The sequence below is a fragment of the Pipistrellus hanaki genome (assembly GCF_964339955.1).
Source record: "Pipistrellus hanaki genome assembly, chromosome: 19".
Taxonomy (NCBI): Eukaryota; Metazoa; Chordata; class Mammalia; order Chiroptera; family Vespertilionidae; genus Pipistrellus; species Pipistrellus hanaki.
In genome coordinates this window covers 15,725,697-15,746,293 of record NC_140521.1, presented here as the reverse complement: position 1 = coordinate 15,746,293, position 20,597 = coordinate 15,725,697, and the positions used below count along the sequence as shown (strand labels likewise).

The window sequence follows — 20,597 nt, the reverse complement described above, 5'->3', positions numbered from 1 at the left end:
TCTTCACGTCCTCACCAACACTTATCATTTGTTGATTGGTTGATAATAGCCATTATTACAGGTGTGAGATGGTACTGTTGTTTTGATTTGCATCTCTCAGATAATTAGTAACTTAGAGCATGTTTTTGTGTGAATCTTGGCCTTCCTTCTGTCTTCTTTCTAAAAGATTCTATTTAGGTTCATTGGCATTTTTTAATTGGATCATTTATCTTTTATTAAATTGTATAAGTTGCCTATAGATGTTGGAGGTTAAACCTTTATCAGTGATAATTCTCCCATACAGTGGGGTTTCTTGTTGTTTTGTTGATGGTTTCTTTTGCTGTGAAAAAGCTTTTTATTTTGATGTAGTCCCATTTGTTTATTTTCTCTTTAGCTTCCATTGCCCTGGGACCAGTATCAGTAAAGAAGTTCTTTTAGCCTATGTCTGAGATTTTGCTGCCTGTGGTTTCCTCTAGTATTTTTATGGTCTCCCGACTTATGTTTAAGTCCTGTGTCCATTTTGAGGTGTTTTTTTTTGTGTATGGTGTAACTTGATGGTTTAGTTTCTTTTCTTTTCTTTTTTTTTTTTTTTTTTTTTTTTGTATGTAGCTGTCCAATTTTCCCAACACCATTTATTGAAGAAACTGTCTTGGCTCCATTGTATGTTCATGCCTCCTTTGTCAAATATTAATTGAGCATAGTGATTTGGGTTGATATCTGGATTCTCTATTCCATCCCATTGGTCTATATTTCTGTTCTTGTGCCAGGACCGGACTGTTTTGAGAACAATGGCTTTGTATTGAATAATACAGCTTGAAATCTGGTTTTGAGATCCTTCCTACTTTATTATTCTTTCTCAAGATTGCTGTGGCTATTTGGGGTCTTTTTTTATTCCAGATGAATTTTTGGAGAGCGCTTTCTAAGTCTGTGAAATATGGCATTGGTATTTTAATGAGGAGTGCACTGAATCTATAGATTGTTTTGGTAGTATGGACATTTTAATGATGTTGATTCTGCCAATCCATGAACATGGTATGTTCTTCCATCTGCTTATGTCTTCCTCTATCTCTTCTTTCAGTGTCCTGTGGTTTTCTGTGTATAGGTTTTTTGTCTCCTTGGTTAAGTTTATTCCTAGGTATCTTAATTTTTTTGGTGCGATGGTAAATGGGATTGCTTTTTTAGTATCTCCTTCTGTAAGTTCACTATTGGTGTATAGAAGTGCCATAGATTCCTTGGCGTTAATTTTGTATCCTGCTACATTGCCAAATTAATTTATTAAGTCTGTTAGTTTTTTTATGGAGTCTTTTGTGTGTGTGTGTGTGTGTGTGTGTGTGTGTGTGTGTGTGTGTTTTATGTACAAAATTATGTCATTTACAAATAAGGACAGCTTTACTTCTTCTTTTCCAATCCCTATCTTGTTCCTATTCTTAGAGGGAATGGTGTTAGATTTTGCCCACTGAGTCTGATGTTAGCTGTGGGGTTATCATATATAGCTTTTATTATGTTGTGGTATGATCCTTCTATCCCCACCTTGTTGAGAGTTTTTAACAAAAAAGGGTGTTGGATTTTGTCAAATGCTTTTTCTGCATCAGTTGATATGACTATGTGATTTTTATCTCTCAATTAGTTTATGCAATGAATCATGTTTATTGATTTGCAAATATTGTACCATCCTTGCATTCCTGGGATAAATCCTACTTGGTAATGGTGTATGATCTTTCTGATGTACTGCTGGATCCAGTTTGCTAGAATTTTGTTGAGTATTTTGGCATCTATGTTCATGAGGGATATTGGCTTGCAATTCTCTTTCATTGTGTTGTCTTTATGTTTTTTGTATTAGGGTGATGCTGGATTCATAGAAGGAGCTTGGAAGTGTTCCTTTCTCTTGAATTTTTTGGAATAGTCTGAGGAGGATAAGTTTTAGTTCTTCCTTGAATGTTTGATAAAACTCCCTGTGAAGCCATCTGGCCCTTGGGCTTTTGATTGCTGGAAGTTTTTTGATGACTGCTTCAAGTTTGACCATATTTATTGGCCTATTGAGCTGTTTAGATTCTTTCTGATTGAGTTTGGGAAGATTATATTTTTCTAGGAATATGTCCATTCCTTCCAGGTTGTCCAGTTTGTTGGAATAAAGTTATTCATAGTATTTTGTAACAATCCTTTGTATTTCTGTGGGGTCTGTTATTTTACCTCTTTCATTTCTGATTTTGATTATTTGGGTCCTCTCTTTTTTTTTGCTTCTTGGTGAGCCTGGCTAGAGGTTTATCAATCTTGATTATCATTTCAAAGAACCAGCTCTTGGTTTTGTTGGTGTTTTGTATTGTTTCTTTGGTTTCTATGTCATTTATCTCCACTCTGATCTTTTTAAAAAAATATATATTTTATTGATTTTTTTACAGAGAGGAAGGGAGAGGGATAGAGAGTTAGAAACATCGATGAGAGAGAATCATCAATCAGCTGCCTCCTGCACCCCCCTTCCCCCAGGTATGTGCCCACAACCAAGGTACATGCCCTTGACCGGAATCGAACCTGGGACCTTTCCGTCCGCAGGCTGATGCTCTATTCAATGAACCAAACTGGTATCGGCTCCACTCTGTTCTTTATTATTTCTTCCTTCTGCTTACCCTGGGCCTTTCTTGTTGCTCTCTTTCTAACTCTTTGAGTTGTAGGGTTAGGTAAATTATTACCATTGTTTCTTGTTTTTTGCAGTAGGCTTGTAGAGCTATGGACTTCCCTCTCAAGACTGCTTTCGCTGTGCCCCATAGATTTTGGATTGTTGTGTTTTAATTGTCATTTGTTGCCATTATGTTTTTTTATTTCTTCCTTTTTAAAAAAATATATTTTATTGATTTTTTTACAAAGAGGAAGGGAGAGAGATAGAGAGCTAGAAACGTCGATGAGAGAGAAACATCGACCAGCTGCCTCTTGCACACCCCCTACCAGGGATGTGCCTGCAACCAAGGTACATGCCCTTGACCGGAATTGAACCTGGGACCTTTCAGTCCGCAGACCGACGCTCTACCACTGAGCCAAACTGGTTTCGGCTATTTCTTCCTTGATCTTTCTGGTAACCCAGTCATTGATTAATAGCTTGCTGTTTATTCTCCATGTGTTAGATTTTTTTTTTATTGTTTTTATTGTAGTTGATTTCAAGTTTTATGCCACTGTGATCTGAGAAGATACTCGGTATGATTTCTATCTTCTTGAATTTAAAGAGACTTTGCCTATGTCTCAACTTATGGTCTATCTTTGAAAATGACCCTTGTGAACTTGAGAAGATTGTATATTCTGTGGCCTTGGGGTGAAATGTTCTGAAGATGTCAATTAATTCCATCTGGTCTAATGAGTCATTTAGGATTGATGTTTCTTTGCTGATTTTTTTGTTGAGAGGATTTCTTCATTGGTAATAGTGGGTTATTAAAGTCTCCTACTATGAGTGTACTGATCTCAATCTCTCCCTTGATATCCTCCAGGAGTCTTTTTGTTTGTTTTTTTGTTTGTTTGTTTGTTTTAATGTATTTGTGTGCGCCTGTATTGGGTGCATATATGTTTACCAGAGTTATTTCTTCTTAATGGATTGCTCCCTTTAGTATTATGAAGTAGCCTTCCTTATCTCTTGTTATGTCCTCAAGGGTCTGGCTAACTTTATTGGTCTTTTCTAGGAAATTCTTGAAAAACCTTATAACAGTGGTTTTGAATTCTATATCCAATTGTTTATTTTTCTCTATTTCTTTAGTTTGTAATCTGTTATTTTGTCTCCACATTTTTGCCTCTTCCCTGAATTGGTAGGGTAGCTTTGTGTGCTAGGTTTTCTATATGGCCCAGTGGGTCAGCTTCCCCAGTCACCTAAAGTAGACCTTTGTGGTCTGCGTGTACAGCTTTGTTGTAGTTAAGTCTTAATTGTTGTTGGTATTACTGGGAGGAATTGACTTCCAGGCCAACTGGCTATGTGTATCAGCTGTGTCTACACTGGGAGACCTGAGCTGGAGACAGCCTTATAGGACGACTTGAAAATTGCAAAAGCCTCTGTGCTCAGCTTGGATGGGGCAGAATCTCAGGGCTGAGCAGATAGTCTTGGCTTCCCACCAGCCCTGCCCTTGCATGTGCGCCTCCATACCTCTGCCTTTGGTGGCTCCCCTGGGTTTCCACCTGACAGTCCAGATTCCCCCAGGCTTGTCCAGAACTGGGGTTCAGTGCAGTCATGACCTTCCAACTCTCTTCCACTAGTTGAAAACTAGTGGCAGGCTCAGCAGTCAGTCTTCTCTGCATGTACTCATGGACACGCATCTCCAGACCCCTGCCCACTGTGGCTGGCCTGAGTCTCTGAGTCTCTGTTTGCCTTTCTCTCTACCTGACAGACCAGACTTCCCCTTATGGGGGTCCATGGCGTTTCACCCAGAACTGGGATTCACTGCAGTCGGGGGCTTTCTTCCCTCTCCTGCCAGAGAATGCCAGCCAGGCACTCAGCCGCCCTTCCTCTCTATGCACTTGTCTCCATACCTCAGTCCTTTGCTGCTGCTCTGATTCTTTGAGAGCTTTTCTTTTTCCTTCTAGTTGTAAAATTTCCACTAAGCCAACTTTCCTGTGGTTCTGAATGAAGTCCGTTCTGTCTTTTAGTTGTAGTTTTGAAATTGTTGTGCGAGGCAGCAGTTTAGGTGTTTACCTATACCATCGTCTTGGTTTCTCGCCCCCCCTAAAGGGTGTTTTAAAATACTCATGTAATATTATCGTTGAAGCAAGAACTTTCGATGAACCTGTGCTGAGTACCTTTCATGGCAGAAGCCACCATCCCTGGTAACTGGAAGCTAATGTGACCCACTCCTTCCCTTAAGCAGGGGTCCTCAAACTTTTTAAAGTGGGGGCCAGATCACGGTCCCTCAGAGAGCTGGAGGGCCGGACTATATGAACTACTAATTCCTACTGTAACACCTCGGCTGCGCTCACTGCCCAAAAAACCTGGCGGGCCGGATCAGACTCCTCTGCGGGCCGCATGTGGCCCGCGGGCCGTAGTTTGAAGACCCCTGCTAAGGTAACACCCCCAATTTTATTGATATATAATTGACATATAATGTTAAATTTAAGGAAGACAATATGATGATGTGATACACTTATAGATTACCAAATGATTACCACAGTAGGGTTAGTTAACACCTCTATTACTCCACATAATTACCATTTCTTTTTTATTTTTGTAAGTCATTTATGATCTATTTTCTTGGCAACTTACAAGTACACCAGACAGTATTATTAATGATAGTCACCATGTGCTACATTAGATCCCCAGAACTTACCTTACAACTGGAAGTATATACCTTTTGACCAACCTCTCACTTGCCCAGCCTTCAGCCCCCAGAAACCACTGTCTGTTTATCTGAGTTCAGCTTTTTTAGATTATGCATAGAAGTGATATTAATACAGTATTTGTGTTTTGCTCTGTCTTATTTCACTCAGCTTATCCCTCCAAGTCTAGTCCATGATGTCAGCAATGGCAGTATTTCATTCTTTCTCATGGCTGAAGTGTGTGTGTGTGTGTGTGTGTGTGTGTGGTCCCAAAAAGTGTATACACACTTTGAATCTGTGAACAATTACAAAGTCAGTGTTAATTAGTATACAACTCATTTTCGAAATTTCAAAGAACCTACAGAAACGAATGTGTTTTTTCAAACTGATGACCTTTCTGATCCAGTCACTGATGATAATGCAAAGCAATGGAATCGCAAACATCTAAAGTAATTTTGTTTGGTATTTGTGGGCCTTCAATTCATCTACTGTGTCTGGTTTTGCACTGTAAATGTTATCTTTTATGTGTCCCATAAAAAAAGTCGAGTGACATTTTAAGATAAATTTTCTTTGTTAAAAGCTTAGTCTGGCTTCACCTATTATCTCAAATCAGTTAAACTTGAAAAGGAGTGAAAATTAGGTGGCGTGTCAGCTGTATAAGTTTGTAAACATTTTTGGGACACCCTATATATGCATATACAGTATATACATATGATATAAACAATATATTTTTTATGCATTTATCCATAGACAGGCACGTAAATTCTTTTCAGATCTTGGCTATTGTGAATAATGTTGCAATGAACATGGGGATGCAGGTATCTCTTCAAGGTCTTGATTTCATTTCTTTGGATATATACCCTAGTGCAGTGGTTCTCAACCTTTCTAATGCTGTGACCCTTTAATACAGATCCTCATGTTGTGGTGACCCCCAGCCATAAAATTATTTTTGTTACTACTTTGTAACTGTAATTTTGCTACTGTTAATGAATCATAATGTAAAGATCTGTGTTTTCCGATGATTTTAGGCTCTATAGCAGCTGTCCTCAACCTGTGGGTCATTGCCAGTCTCATATATATGAAGTGATAGCACCTTTTGGTTTCGCTTTGCATTTCCTCATAATTAGTGATGTTGAGTACATTTTCATATACTGGTTGGGTACTTGCATGTTTTGTTTTAAAATGGTAGATTCAGTTCCTCTGCACAATTTTTAAAACTAATTCTTTTTGGCATTGAGTTGTATATTAACCCATCATCAGATATATGTTTTGCAAACATTTTCTTCCATTTTGTGCATCATATTTCCATTTTGTTGAATGTTCCTTTTGCTTGCTGGATTTTGGCTTTAGAACGTAATCTTATTTGTTTATTTTGGCTCTATCACTGTGCTCTTGGTATCATCTCCAAAGAATCATTGCCAAGACTAATGTGGAGGAGGATTTTTTCATGTTTTTTGTTTGTTTGTTTGTTTGTTTGTGTGTGTGTGTGTGTGTGTGTGTGTGTGTGTGTGTGTTTGTTTGTTTTTGTAGGAGTTGTATGGTTTCAGGTCTATGTTCAAATGTTGTCATTTATTACTCTAAACTTCCTGCTTTTGCTGAACCTCGGAAGTTTTGGTTTTCCATTTTCATTTGTTTCAAGGTATTTTTTTTCTTTTGACTTTGTCTTTGGTTTTTTAGGACTGTTGTTTAATTTCCACATAGTTGTATTTCCCCTCCCCCTCCCCCCCCAGCATTTCTCCTACATATAATTTTTAGTTTCATACTATTGAGGTCACAAAAGACACTTGGTATAATTGAAATCTTAAATTTGAATAAGACTTTTTTGTGACCTATCATATGAGCTATCCTGGAGAATGCTCCATGTGCACTTCCTACTGCTGTTAGATAGAATCCTATATAATAAAGAGCTAATATGCAAATGGTCGTCATGCCCTCATGTTGTCAAGCCCTCCTGCCATCACGATGTAACTGCTCAGATACGCAACATTGGGGAGAGAGGAATAGGGACCAGTCAGGCCGTGGCCAGGGAGAGGGACAAGCTGTCTGCCCCATGGTCTGAGGTGCCTACAGCCCAAGTGAAGCTGCCCACCCATGGTCCCCAGTGGTTGCAGTTGGCCTAGGCCAAGCCAACCCAACCCGGTTCCTGGATGCCTGCTGCTGGCTAGAAGGAGGGAAGCCCTGGTACCAGGTGCCTGTTACCGGCTGGAGGAGGGAATCCTGGGTTCCAGTTGTGGGGTGAGGCAGAGGTTGTTAGGGCAATCAAGCCAACAGGGGAGCAGTTGGGGATGATTAGGCAGGCAGGCAGAGGTGGTTTGGGGTGATCAGGCTGGCAGACAGGTAGGTGAGCAATTAGGAGCCAGAGGTCCTGGATTGTGAGAGGCAGTCAGATATCCCCCAAGGGGTCCCAGATTGGAGAGGGTGCAGACTGGGCAGAGGGAACCCCCACCTCATGCATGAATTTTGTGCACTGGGCCTCTAGTGTCCTGTATATGTTTGTTAGTTCAGTTTGGCTAAAGTATATTCTTGTATATTTTAAATCTGGATGATCTATCCATTGTTGAAAGTAGGGTATTTGATGTTCCTGAGTATCATTTGACTAGAGGTCCAGTGCACAAAATTTGCGCATGGGTTGAAGGGGAAGTTCCCTCAGCCTAGCCTGCACTCTCTCTAATCCGGGACTCCTTGGGGGATGTCTGACTGCTGGTCTAGACCTGATCTGATTGCCCCTAACTGCTGCTGCTACTGACCTGGTCACCCCTAACTATCCCCTGCTGCCAGCCGGGTCGCCCCCAACTGCCCCCTCCCTGCAGGCCTGGTTGCTCCTAACTGTGCCCACCCCCGCTGGCCTGGTCACCCCTTACTGCTCCCCCTGCTGGACTGGTCACCCCTAACTGTCCCCACTGCCAACCTGGTCACCCTTCATGGCCCTCCCCCGCCCCTCCACCAGCCTGGTCACCCCATGCAGCCTGCTGTTCAGTCCTTTGGTTATCCCTTACTAACCCCCCTGCCATCCTGGTCTTCCCATGCAGCCTGCTTATTCAGTCATTTGGTCATCCCTCACTAACCCCCCCTGATGGCTTGGTTGTAGGCAGCCATCTTGTGAGGAGATGACAGTTAATTTGCATATTACCTCTTTATTATATAGGATAGTTGTCTATTTCTCCATTCAAATTTGTTAGTATTTGCTTAATATATTTAGGTGCTCCTATGTTGATGTTGGGTGCCTATATACTTATGATTTTGATATCTTCTTGATACATTGACCTCTATCACCATATTGGAGGCCTGGTGCACAGAATTCTTGCACTGGGTTGAGGGAGGGTGGTTCCCTCAGCCTGGCCTGTACCCTCTCACAATCCAGGACCTCTCTGGGGATGTCAGGCCTAAACTGGCAGTCGGGCATCCATCCTCTCACAATCCGGGACTCTACATGCACCAGTGACCATACATTTCATACAGGTGAAAGGAATCTTGCTGTTATATGGGCAGCTACATTTTATTGTCCTGATTATAAAAAGTAGTAAGTACATAACATGATCCTTCTGAGACAGTAGTACCATTTCCCCCATCTTATGGGTGTAAAAACTAAAGCAGAGAGAAGTTAAGTAATTGGCTTTGTCACACAGTTATAAGTATCAGAATCAGGGCTGATCACAAAATGTGAAAGCCAGAGTCCATGCATGTCATCACTGCATCATCCTGTTTTTTCAATGTTAGAGTAACCTTGCCAGGTTTTCATTTTTAAATCTAAGCGACTGTTCCCAATATATAGGGTAGGATTCCTAATCCTGGCTGTTGATCAGGGTCACCTGTGGGGTGACCAGCAGGCAGAGTGATTGACCCCTTCCCCTGGCACCCATCTTGACTGTCAACCTGGCTCTGCCTGCTGGCTGGCCCTGCCCCCTATCTCCGTTGCTTGGGGCAACTCCTGTGTTGAGCTTCTGCCCCCTGGTGGTCAGTGAGCATCATAGCAACCAGTCATTCCCCTGGTCTTTCAACTGTTTGGTCAATTTGCATATTAGGGTCTTATATTATATGAGATAATGGCCACTTTTGTTCTTGTTATACTTTTTTATTTTATTCAATTTTGTCTCATATAAGTATAGCTACTCCAGCTCTCTTTGGTTTCTTCTTGTATGGAATCTCTTTTTCCATCTCTTCACTTTGAGACAGTGTATGTCCTTAAAGCTGAAGTGAATTTGTAGCAGCATACAGTGGGCTTTTATTTATACATCCATCCAATGATGCAATGACTTTATTTTGAAAATCTAATCCATTAATATTAAGAGTACTTATCCATAGATAAGGATTTACTAATGCCTTAATGTTTTCTGATATTTATTTATTTATTTATTTAGTAGTGTGCTTCTTTCTCCCTCTCTCACGCCTTCCTTTATAATTTTCTGTAATGGGATGCTTTGATTCCTTTATCTATATCTTTTGTGTATCTGCACTAGGTTTTTGCTTTGAGGCTATCATGAGGCTTACATAAAACATCTGGTAGAAATAACAAGTCTATTTTATGCTAGCAACTTAACTTTGGATATATATAAACACGCTAACCTTTTACTCCCTCTTTTACATTTTTGATGTCACAAGTTACCTCTTGTAACACTGTGTTCATTAACATATTATTTTTACTGTAGTTATTTTTAGTACTTTAGTCCTTTAACTTTATGCTAGAATTAAGTGCTTAGTGTACCACCAAATGACAGTATTAGAGTATCCTGAATTTGACTTTGAAAATATATTTACCTTTACCAGTGTTTTGTACATTTTATACATTTTCTTATTACTAATTAGTGTCATTATATTTTAGCTTGACAAACTCCTTTTGGCATTTCTTGTAAGGCATGTCTAGTGATGCTGAACTCCCTCATTTTTTGTTTGTCTTTCTCGTTAATTTCTAAAGGGTGACTTGGCTAAATAAAACATTCCTTGTGGCAGTGTTTTCTTTGTTGTTGATTTTTTTTTTCTTTTACCACCTTGAATATAGCATCTCTTTCTCCTGGCCTTTACAGTTTCTGCTAAATTTACTGATAGCTTTATGGGAGTTCTCTTGTAAGTTACAAGCATCTTTTTTCTTGCTGCTTTTAAGATTTACTTTGTCTTTGACATTGACAGTTTTATTATCATGTGTCTTGGAGAAGATTTCTTTAAGTTGAGTTTGTTTGGTGACCTATGGAACTTTGAGAAACTTTGGATACCCAAGTTTCTCCTCTGATTTGGGAAATTCTGAACCTTTATTTATCTAAACAAGTTTTCTGTTTTCTTCTCCTTCTTCCCTTCCTCTGCATGACCAATAAATGGCAGATTGCTCCTTTTGATGGTAACCCATAGATCATGTAGGCTTCCTCACTCTTATTCCATCGTTTTACCTCTGTTCCCCTCTGATTGGATAATTTCAAAGATCCTGTCTTCTAATTAATAGATTCTTCCTTCTGTTTGAGACCTTCTCCTGTCAATGACCTCTACTATTTATTTCATTCATTGTATTTTTTTTAGAATTTCACTTTGTTCTTTTTTATGATTTTAGTTCTTTGTTAAACTTTTTGTTTGTTTGTGTATTGTTTTACTGATATTATTGACTTGTCTTTCTATGTGTTCTTAGAGCTCATTGAGCTTCCTTAAAATACAATTCTTTAAATTGTTTATCATGGACATCACAGAACTCCATGTCTTTGGGGGTAGGTTCCTGGATCATTATTGTGATTTTGGGGTTGTGTCATGTTTTCTTAATTTTTTTAGATATTCTTTGGAGTCCTGCATTGCTCTCTTCACATTGGTTGTTATTCCTAATGTTTACTAAATTACTTAGGGAGAGAAATGCCTTCTATCTGCTCAGCTAGGGATTCTGGGGTTTTCACAGACCTTGTGTGGATATGGGAGCTCCACGCTTCTTTTTCTTTCCTGGGGCAATATTCTGAACCTTGTATGCTTTTTCTTAATCCTGTCATGCACCAGGCCATGTGATGACCCCTCCCTTTTGCTTTCCCAAGAGTATAGCTAAAGCTCAAATTTGGGGTTTCTCCCTGACCCTCAGATCTGGGCTGACTTTGTGAGCCTACTCACTAGTCTCCTAGCTAAACTCACTCCTGGCAGGGTCAGGAGCACACACAGAGAGCTGGTCCAGAGTGTGGGGTGGGTGGATGAGGCATGCAAAATGATGGGGTGTCCATAGTTCATTTGGGGGATCCATGAGTGAGGGATCTCCAACAGCTCATGGGAAGGCTTCTTGCTGGAGTCAGCAACCAGTTATTAGGATCCACATTCCTTTCAGCCCCCCTCCTAGAGGCCTATCACTCTCCTAGCCTCTCCCAGACCCCAAGTCATGAGCTCCTGGTTAAGTATTCTGGGTGAAGCCAGGGAGAAGAGGGCCTCTTTGACAACATTCCACACATTTTGGGGAGCCACCCACTCTTACTTCCCCTGCAGGAAAAATTCATAGGCTGAGAATGTCTTACTTGGACATTGGGTTATACATAAAGGCAAACTGCTCCTCTCTCTCTTTCTAAGCTATTTTTAGCTCTAATGCTCTGCTGGAACTTCTCTGCTGGAAACATGACTTCCATAAAGCCTCTCAAGTGTGTCATTTACTGTGTGAGACAGTGTTCTCCAGGCCCCCTGACTGTGGCCGAGAGAGGTTGCAACTAGTTCAAGGACCACTGCAGGGTCCAGAACAGAACTGAGGTCTGTAGGATCATTGCCTAATGCCCAGGTGGGAAGGACTCCTCTCAGTCCCTCAATGTATGGTGCTGGGTCCCACAGAACCACAAAGGTACTTTTTTTTTTTTTTTTTTTTGGTCTATAGATGATGCTAAATGTTGTTCAAGGGGTTTACATATGACATGGAAATCTTATGAGTCATGTTGCTGACATCACTCCTCAAGGAACTCTTAAAGGAATGGAACCCAGGGCTTTTTCATGTGGCTATTCAGGTTATTCACCAGATGCCCAAAGTGGAGGAATGTACCTGAGTTCAGCCAATTGTCCCAAGTGAACCAAGTTGTTTGGGTCTATTGATGCAACATGTAGCATAGAATTGCCTCAGATGTCAACTAAACCCTTGAAAATCATCCACACTCATGTGTAGCTTAGGGCTTGTATATCTAACTCAAGGAATCAGTAATGGATATTCAAGGGTAGAGCCCAACCAGATCAAATTGCTTTCCTCTAAATTATAATGTTACTCTCGCCAAAACCGGTTTGGCTCAGTGGTAGAGCATCGGTCTGTGGACTGAAAGGTCCCAGGCTCAATTCCGGTCAAGGGCATGTACATTGGTTGGGGGCACATACCCGGTAGGGGGTGTGCAAGAGGCAGCTGGTCGATGTTTCTCTCTCATTGACGTTTCTAGCTCTCTATCTCTCTCCCTTCCTCTCTGTAAAAAATCAATAAAATATATTTTTTAAAAAAATAAATAAATAAATTATAATGTTACTCTCTTAAATGCCCGATGTAAACCTTATGAAACTGTTGATTTTTTTTTTTTCCAAATAGGTTCTTCTTGGATATCTTGTTTCTTTGGTTGTGAGTGTAAAGATAGGCTGTACTGAAGAAGTGAATGAGGAAAAGTAGGCCGTATTGGAGAAAGTAAATAAGGAAGAGATAAAAGAAAATGAATAGAAAATGTGATTAAAGAAGACAGGGTTCCCTTCTCCCTCTCTAAAAATCAATGAAAATATACCCTTGGGTGAGGATAAAAAAAAAATAAATCTAAAGCCAAACCAAGACTTCTTTATAAAATATAATGCATCAGACATAAATTATAAGAATGTTCTTAACTTGCCCTAACTGGTTTGGCTCAGTGGTTAATCTGCTTATGGACTGAAGGGTTGAGGTTTAGATTCTATGTCAAGGACAAGTACCTTGGTTGTGGGTTTGATCCCTGAGTTCAGGAAGCAACCAATCTATGTGTCTCTCTTACATCTATGTTTCTTTTTCTCTCTCTGTCTCTCTCTGCTCCCCTCCCCACCTGCTTCTACTCTGTCTGAAAATCAATGGAAAAAAATATCCTTGGGTGAAGATTTTAAAAAAGAAAAAAAAATGATCTTACCTTGAGCTCAGGAATTAGGAGTGATTTTAAAACAAAGCCCTTTGTTGTGGTCACATGATAAGGACATGCTGTGAAAGATACAGAGTTGTGGGAGACAGGAAAAGGAAAATGAAGGCACAGACTTAGAGATCTCAGTTACTCAAATCATGGGAATATTAATTTGAGTTTATTGCCTTGGAGGCAGATAGATTTGGATGCTTGTGGAAATCGGATTTGAATTAAGAGGAGACAGATAAGAAGTAAGACTTTAGAATGGCTTGATTGAGCAGTTTTGAGATGACAAAAGAGGCACTACTACACAATTAAATTCAAAATTACTTCTGAGATTTGGTTAAAAATAATGCTAGAAAGAGTTATGATTTAGTGCCTCTCTCAGACACCAATTCCAAATCTTTCCATTACTTGAATGAGGACTGAATAGCTGGTGTGTGCATGTATATCTGACTAATAGCAACACAGGAGCATATAGACTCATTGTTAGCAAACATCATCTAGTTTAAACATGTCTCCTTTCAGGTAGCTTTTTCTCTTCTGGTGAGAAGTACTTCAAAAAGTTGCCAGGATAAGAATAGAAACTAATGGATGTTTTGCTGATTTTACATTTTTATCAAATCTACCCATTGAAGGGTCAGTCCTGTGACTGACTAGTGTGACACTCTTACCTTCGAAGCTCATGGTTCAAGGGTATAAGATAAAAGGTGGGGAAACCAATGAAATGTGTTAACCTCAATCAGACTTGACTGTCAATCCATTGGCTGACTTATCGCCAGCTTGAATAACAGTAACTGTCATTCCTCACCACCATCATCATCAATACCTACAATAAGAAAAATGAACATTCCTGGGCCACTGACTGTGACTATAGTTCCAATGTTGCAAGACCCACTCATCAAGACAGTCCTTGGATCAGCATTCACGATGCTCCGAGTTAGGCATTTGAACCCCTTTCACGGAAATTACTTGGGAGCTGCTGCACATCTGTGTGGCTGGAGAGGAGCAGATATTCTGTTGGAAGATGGGATTCTACAGGAGTGATTAGACTATTAGGGCTTGAAAATCCTGCACTCGCGCCTCCACACACATAGGAAAGAGTATCATGGGAAAATATGGCAAACCTAAACCATGATCCCATCCAGGGGCCATCCTACTGTTAGGGGTGATGGATGAATCTTAAAGTATGATAGTGACGTATATCTGAGTCCACAGTGGCCATGTGCACTTGACATCCAGGCCAGCCTGTCGTAGTGGTGTCCATTGGTGCCTGTACAAAGAAACATGACTGCATGTAGTGTGTAAGATGTTTCTTTCTACTTACGTTAATGAACACTGTTTGCCATGCTCTCGTTACCTGAGGAGCTAGGCCTGAGGATTATCCCCACAAGCTCTCTCAAAGCCATGTCCTCCTGGATTGAACAATGACTCTGGTTAAAAGCCCTTGCTCATGGGCACCTGTAGCTTCCTTTAAAGATTAAAATTCAGCAGATGGGGGCCCAGCTGGCACACTTAGCAGATGAGTGTGTGTGTGTGTATGTGTGTGTGTGTGTGTTTGTGTGTGGTGGGGAGGGGAAGGGGATGTTCAAACCCTATCTACTCTAATAAGCCCCCTGAGGCAGGTTAGGAAGTTCTAGCTGCCAAACCCATCAGGGCAGTGGTCGGCAAGCTCATTAGTCAACAGAGCCAAATATCAACAGTAAAATGATTGAAATTTCTTTTGAGAGCCAAATTTTGAAAACTTAAACTTCTTCTAACACCATTTCTTCAAAATAGACGCGCCCACATGATATTTTGTGGAAGAGCCAGACTCAAGGGGTCAAAGAGCCACATGTATTGTAGCTGTTAGCTGTGGTTTGCCTACCACTGAGTTAAGGCAAAGTTGGGTCTACCATAAGGTGACCAGATGTCCCGATTTTTAACAATTTGTTCTGTGTCCCGTGGCAGTTTAAAAAAGTCCCGATTTTTTAAAAGAATCTTTCCAAAAATTGGGACTTTTATAAAACGCTGCAGGACAAATTGTTAAAAATCAGGACTGTCCTGCCAAAAAATCAGGACTGTCCCGCCAAAAGCAGGACGTCTGGTCACCTTAGTATACGAGGGACATGCTCTCGATGAAACAGAGCCCTAAGGAACCACAGACAGGAAGGGGAATGCAGTTGGCAGACAGGTCAAGTGAAGTCTTTCTCATGAATGTCACTTTACAGAGTTGACAGAGTCCCTTTATAAATGACTACTGGGAGGACGGTAACGGAGTGGTCAGAGGAAGTTTAGTAGCTAAAACAAAAAAGTTTTGGTTCAAATGGAGGTCCTGTGCTGCTGTACTCTCCCCAGCAAAGTCTGGGAGGCCCCTCTGTGCAGATGCCTTAGTGTATGTTACGCAGAGGTGCTTCCGGGCTCCAGCTCAGCAACATGGTAACTGCCTGTGTATTTCCCTCTCTGGTCCAGGAAGCATGCTGGGCATCCAAACCCTCCCATGGGTGTCTGCAGAAGTTCCAGGCATGAGAGGCCCAGCGGGTCTCACCCACCCACTCTCATTGTGAGGGTGCAGTCCCTAGCCCCTGGCTTTGGCTGTCCTAGAACCGATTCAGCCTGAATCTGCAAGGCATGGCCACACTGACCCTGACAATTTTGCCGGGTAGCAGTTGTTGTATCTGATACCTGGGGATGGGGATAGAAGGGTACATCATGAAGTCAACCACCTTTTCTCATTTTTTCTAGCAGCCACCGGAAATGAATCGCCTCCTTCGCCAACACGTCCTACGTCTCTCAGATGGACTGACCACCCCACCCCCCACTCCCCAAGGACTCGGGTACAGGAATCCCTGCGCGTCTCAGCCCTGTCCTGGTTTCCGCCTCTCGGTGAGTCTCAGCCCCAATTTAATCCCCAGAATCAGCCAGAGCAACTTAGAATGATTTGAATATGGTTTTGTATTAAAATGGACTTTACTCTGAATTTGTGACTAGAAGCAAGCTTTGGAGAGCGGGCATTGAGGGAAGAGTCCCCAAAACATTAGAGGATGGGACTTAGGGATATTTAATATCAAGCCACACTGTTTCAGGTCTTTCCTTTCCTCTTTCCCCTTCTTTTCTTTTTCATGATAGCTGCCCTGGGCTGCCTCCTCAAAATACTCTCCTATGAAAGCCTACCTTAACTCGGCTTGACATTGTGCCCAGGTTATGAGGTGAGCAGCTTGGACAGTAGCAGGATGCAACCGGCCTCGGCCAGCATTGGAAACACAGCTCCTGCGAGGCCCCTTACCCCCCCCCCCTTGTTTCTGTTAGGAGGACAAGGGGTTTCAGACTGTTCTGTCACCCAAGCACAGACCACAGAAAGAGCCCAGCTCGCCCCAATAAGGTGCTGAAAGAGCAGTTGCTTGAATCAGGAGCCTGTCCTGTCCCCCTAGGTGTCCTGCACATTGGAGCCAACCTGGCTCTGCTGCCCGCATCCCCTCACCCCCTCACTCCCCCTCACCCCCCTCAGAATGAGGCACCACACCAGGTGAAGAGGGACATGGAACACTTTTTAATGTCAAGTCAGAGACAACCCCTCCCTCCCCATCACCCCAATCCCACTTTCCCTCATCACACCCAGGACCCCTCCCCGAGGCCTCTCTGGTCCCCAGACTCCCCGGGGAGGAGGAGAAAAGATTATCTAAAAACTGCATTTTCTTCTCGTTCATACACACGCACACACAGGTGGGAAATTAAATAAAAGAAACCAAGAGGGTTCGATTTCTCCAGTGGTCACAAAGGCATCAGAGATTCCCATAGGGCTCAAGCGAGTGGTTACTGGCTGTTTAGCTGGTTCGGCGGCGTGTTTGTGCGGGATGGAGGAGCCACCCCCCGGAACAGAGGCTGCGCCCGGTGTGAGTGTTGTTTTCTCGTTTCACTTGGTATAAATGTCTCTGACATGTGGATAACGCGAAAAAGAAAAACAAAAAAATAGAGGCAGGAGCTGATTACACAAGTTACCAGTAAACGCTATCATCTTTTTTAGAAGGTCAACACACAGCTAACGCCATATACAGCATGCAGTAATGTCTGAGAACGCACCTGCTGAGAAAGAAAAGGGCTAGAACTCTCAACGAAAAAATATATGTATATATATGTATATATATACTGTATAATATATGTCATCAAAAGAAGCAGAGCCAACAAACTCAAGGTCAGGTGCAGACCCGCCTTCCACCTCTACACAGCACGGAGAAGCATAGTCGTGTCTGCATTAAATGCCGGGATGAGGAGAAAGCTGTAGCGCTGGTGGACGTATTGGTTAAATCGTGTGTGTGTGTGTGTGTGTGTGTGTGTTTTGTTTTTTGGTGGATTTGCCAAATCCTCGCCAGGCGGTTAATGCCCAGCTTGGGGTCCACCAGTTGTAAACCTAGTTAAGAAGTGCACTACCGTATTCATCTTTTTTTTAACAAACATATGTCTCATCACCCCTTCCATGTGTGTGGTATGTGGTTTTTGCCTTGCTTTCCAGCTAAGTCCTAGACCTGGGTCAGAAAAGAGAATTAAGAGAATTAAGAGTGAACGGGAATCCCTTATGATCCACGATGCCCATGGAGTGAGAGGAACGCAAAGGTGAACGGGGTCTGTGTGGCTGCTGCCTGCGGGAGGTGGCTGCTGGCAGGCTGTTTTGTTTAGTTTCCTTTTTATTGATCTGCTTTGTAATAAATTGGCGTTTCATAGCACACAGGACAGTGGCACAGTCTGCAGCAGGGACACATCGGGGTGCGTGCCTCACTTTGCATTTGCTTCTAGTGACAGATTGAATTTGGGGGTGGCCGACTCCAGAATTTTCCTCGGCAGGGGCCCTGGGGTGGGCAGAGCCGCTGAGCCCTCGGCCACCCCGGGGACAATGCAGCTGGCGGGCTGGTGGGTATCCAAAGCTGGGGGCGCACTCCTCCCCTCGGGGAAAATAAAGAAAACTCAGCTGTACCTACATATCGGCCCGGCCTGCAAGGCGATGGATTCTCAGTGTCCTTTTGAAATGCGTTTGCCCAAAGTGTTCTCGGTTCCCCTCCCTCGAATTTGTGTCCCAATCATCTGTGGCTCGGAATGGTGTTGGATTGCATCTTGGTTGGAAAGGGGTGTTTGCTCTTGCTGTCGGAGGTGCCTTTGCTGGAGGGTCGGTGGTTGCAGTGGCGGCAGCTTCCCCGGGTCGGGGGTGGCACTCGCATCAAAACTGGAGCAGGAGGAAGACCAGGAGAGGTAGCAGCCAGAGGCAGCCTGCCCTCCTCGGTGTCCCGTTGCTCACCTCGCTGACAGCGCCAGGGCCTGTGGAGAGAGCAGAGGAGTCACTAGCAGCCGGTGGAAGAGGGAATGGCCGTGGCCTGGCCGGCTGTCCTCAGGCCTCGCCTCTGGTAAGCCCTCGCTCTAACTGGGAGCACCTGGATTTGTTCCCTAGGTAACTGTGTGACAGATGGACCTTCTAGAGCTTCTATCCGGTGACACACACTGCACAATGAGGGGTTTTCCCTGGTGAGGAGAGACCATGAGGCTCAGGTTCAAGTGCACTGGTGGCCACAACGCCTTTGCTGATGCTAGGCCAGTGGTTGGCAAACTGCGGCTCGAGAGCCTCAGTCTGCTGCTCTGTTGACTAATGAGTTTGCCGACCATTGCGTAGGCATTACCCTTACCCAGAAGTTTTGACTTCAGGTTAAAGACATTAGTACATTATTAAAATGTTTTTAAGTGTTTTTCCTTAAGGCAGGGGTCGGCAAACTCGTTAGTCAACAGTGCGGCAAACCGCAGCTTGCAAGCCATATGTGGCTCGTGAGCAGCAGTTTGCTGACCACTGTACTAGGCTATGGCTATAGCTTAAGGTCAAGTTCAAGGTGGCAGGTGTATGAATAGCCCACACAGAACTTCAATAACATAAGACACACATACCCCCATCCTGTGCAGCATCACTCAACCACTTCTGCGCACTGCCTGCCCCACCCTTCCCATCGCCCTCCAGTGGCTCCACCGTTGTCCAACCAACAGGTTCTTCCTGACACCCCAGTCTGCCTCCTTGCTGTGGCTGCCACTGGGGCTCAGCCTCCTCCTGCCAATCACCACCCTCAGGGCAGAGCCCGGCATCTGCCTGGAGCGCTTAGCCTCCCCGATCTGGCCTCGGTCATAGCAGACCTAGCTCAGGCATCATGTGCCTGAAAAGCCAGACCCAGCTCCCAGGAAGTGGAGGTGGGAACAAGGAAAGACACAGGTGGCCTTTGGCTGTGGCCATGGACATGCGGGAAGGGTGAGGTGGAGATGGGGAGGCGGAACTGCATGGAGGATGTCTGTGGGTGGGAGGGGGACGGCACCTTCCCCTGCGAGGCACACACCACTGGGCCCGCTGACAGAGACTCCGGAATGAAGCCAAGTATGACAGGTAAGAACACTACACAGTAAGAGAATTTAACAGCTTTTTTATCACTGAGAAGCATAGCCAGGAGGCTCCCTGAGCCGTGGGGGTCAGGGACAGGAATGTCCATAGCCAATGGAGCTACGCAGGAGTGATGAGGCCCAGACGAATCAGGCACCCAAGATAGTGGGGACACCAGTGACACAGTCCCATCACTGAGAAGGTGCCTCTAATGCATGTACCCAAGGGCTGAAGGAACCTGTCTTGGATGCCACACATCGGAGACACTTCTGGCTCCTTGATTCCAGGTGAGATGATTCCTTGGGACCCTGAAGCTCATGGCTGGGAAACCCTGCCCATGCGGTTGTAGTGCCAGGGCCTTGGGGAGAAATCTGCCTATGAGGCAGTGGCTACATCATCATGAGTTTGAAGTGCAGCATGCTCTCCAACCTCCTGTGTCCTGCTGTCCAGGACATGATATTCCCTACGCTGAATTTCCTATCCTGGCAGGGCGGGTTCTCATAACGAGGCAAAAGGGGGGCTACTGACTCTCCTCCCTGCAGGAAGAGGACCTTCTGGCTCCACAGAGCCAAAGGCCTCGGCCAAGAAGGCCCTCTTCTTAATCCCTCACTGTTACCCATGTCACTCTGTCCACTCCTCAGCATGCTTTGGAATCCCAAAGGAGAATGTTCACCCGAGTGGTCGGCAAACTCAGTCAACAGAGCCAACAATTGTAATTTCTTTTGAGAGCCGAAAACCAACTTCTGCGCATGGGCCACGAAGTTTCAATTGCTCTGTACATACCGCATGTGGTATTTTGTGGAAGAGCCACGCTCAAGGGCTCACATGTGGCTCCCACAAGCCGTAGTTTGCCGACCACTGTTCTAGGGTGAAAGGTTCTGCTTCCCTCCTATGCAGGAGCTCCTCTACTCTGGACC

General features: G+C 43.5%; 2 protein-coding genes across 6 annotated transcripts in view; one reads left to right on the top strand and one right to left on the bottom strand.

Annotated features, from left to right (window-relative positions):
- Positions 1-20,597, top strand: part of OPCML (opioid binding protein/cell adhesion molecule like) — a 445,601-nt gene that overhangs the window by 412,297 nt on the left and 12,707 nt on the right. For both annotated transcript variants that reach the window (XM_084868336.1, XM_084868335.1), the window contains exon 7: positions 16,029-16,166. In XM_084868336.1, the coding sequence (XP_084724462.1) occupies positions 16,029-16,166 (138 nt within the window). The remainder of the gene's footprint in view (positions 1-16,028; positions 16,167-20,597) is intronic.
- NTM (neurotrimin) overlaps positions 17,902-20,597 on the bottom strand; it is a 356,476-nt gene continuing 353,780 nt past the window's right edge. For all 4 annotated transcript variants that reach the window (XM_084868345.1, XM_084868346.1, XM_084868347.1 and 1 more), the window contains one exon: positions 17,902-18,587. In XM_084868345.1, the coding sequence (XP_084724471.1) occupies positions 18,490-18,587 (98 nt within the window). In that variant the 3' untranslated portion in view covers positions 17,902-18,489. The remainder of the gene's footprint in view (positions 18,588-20,597) is intronic.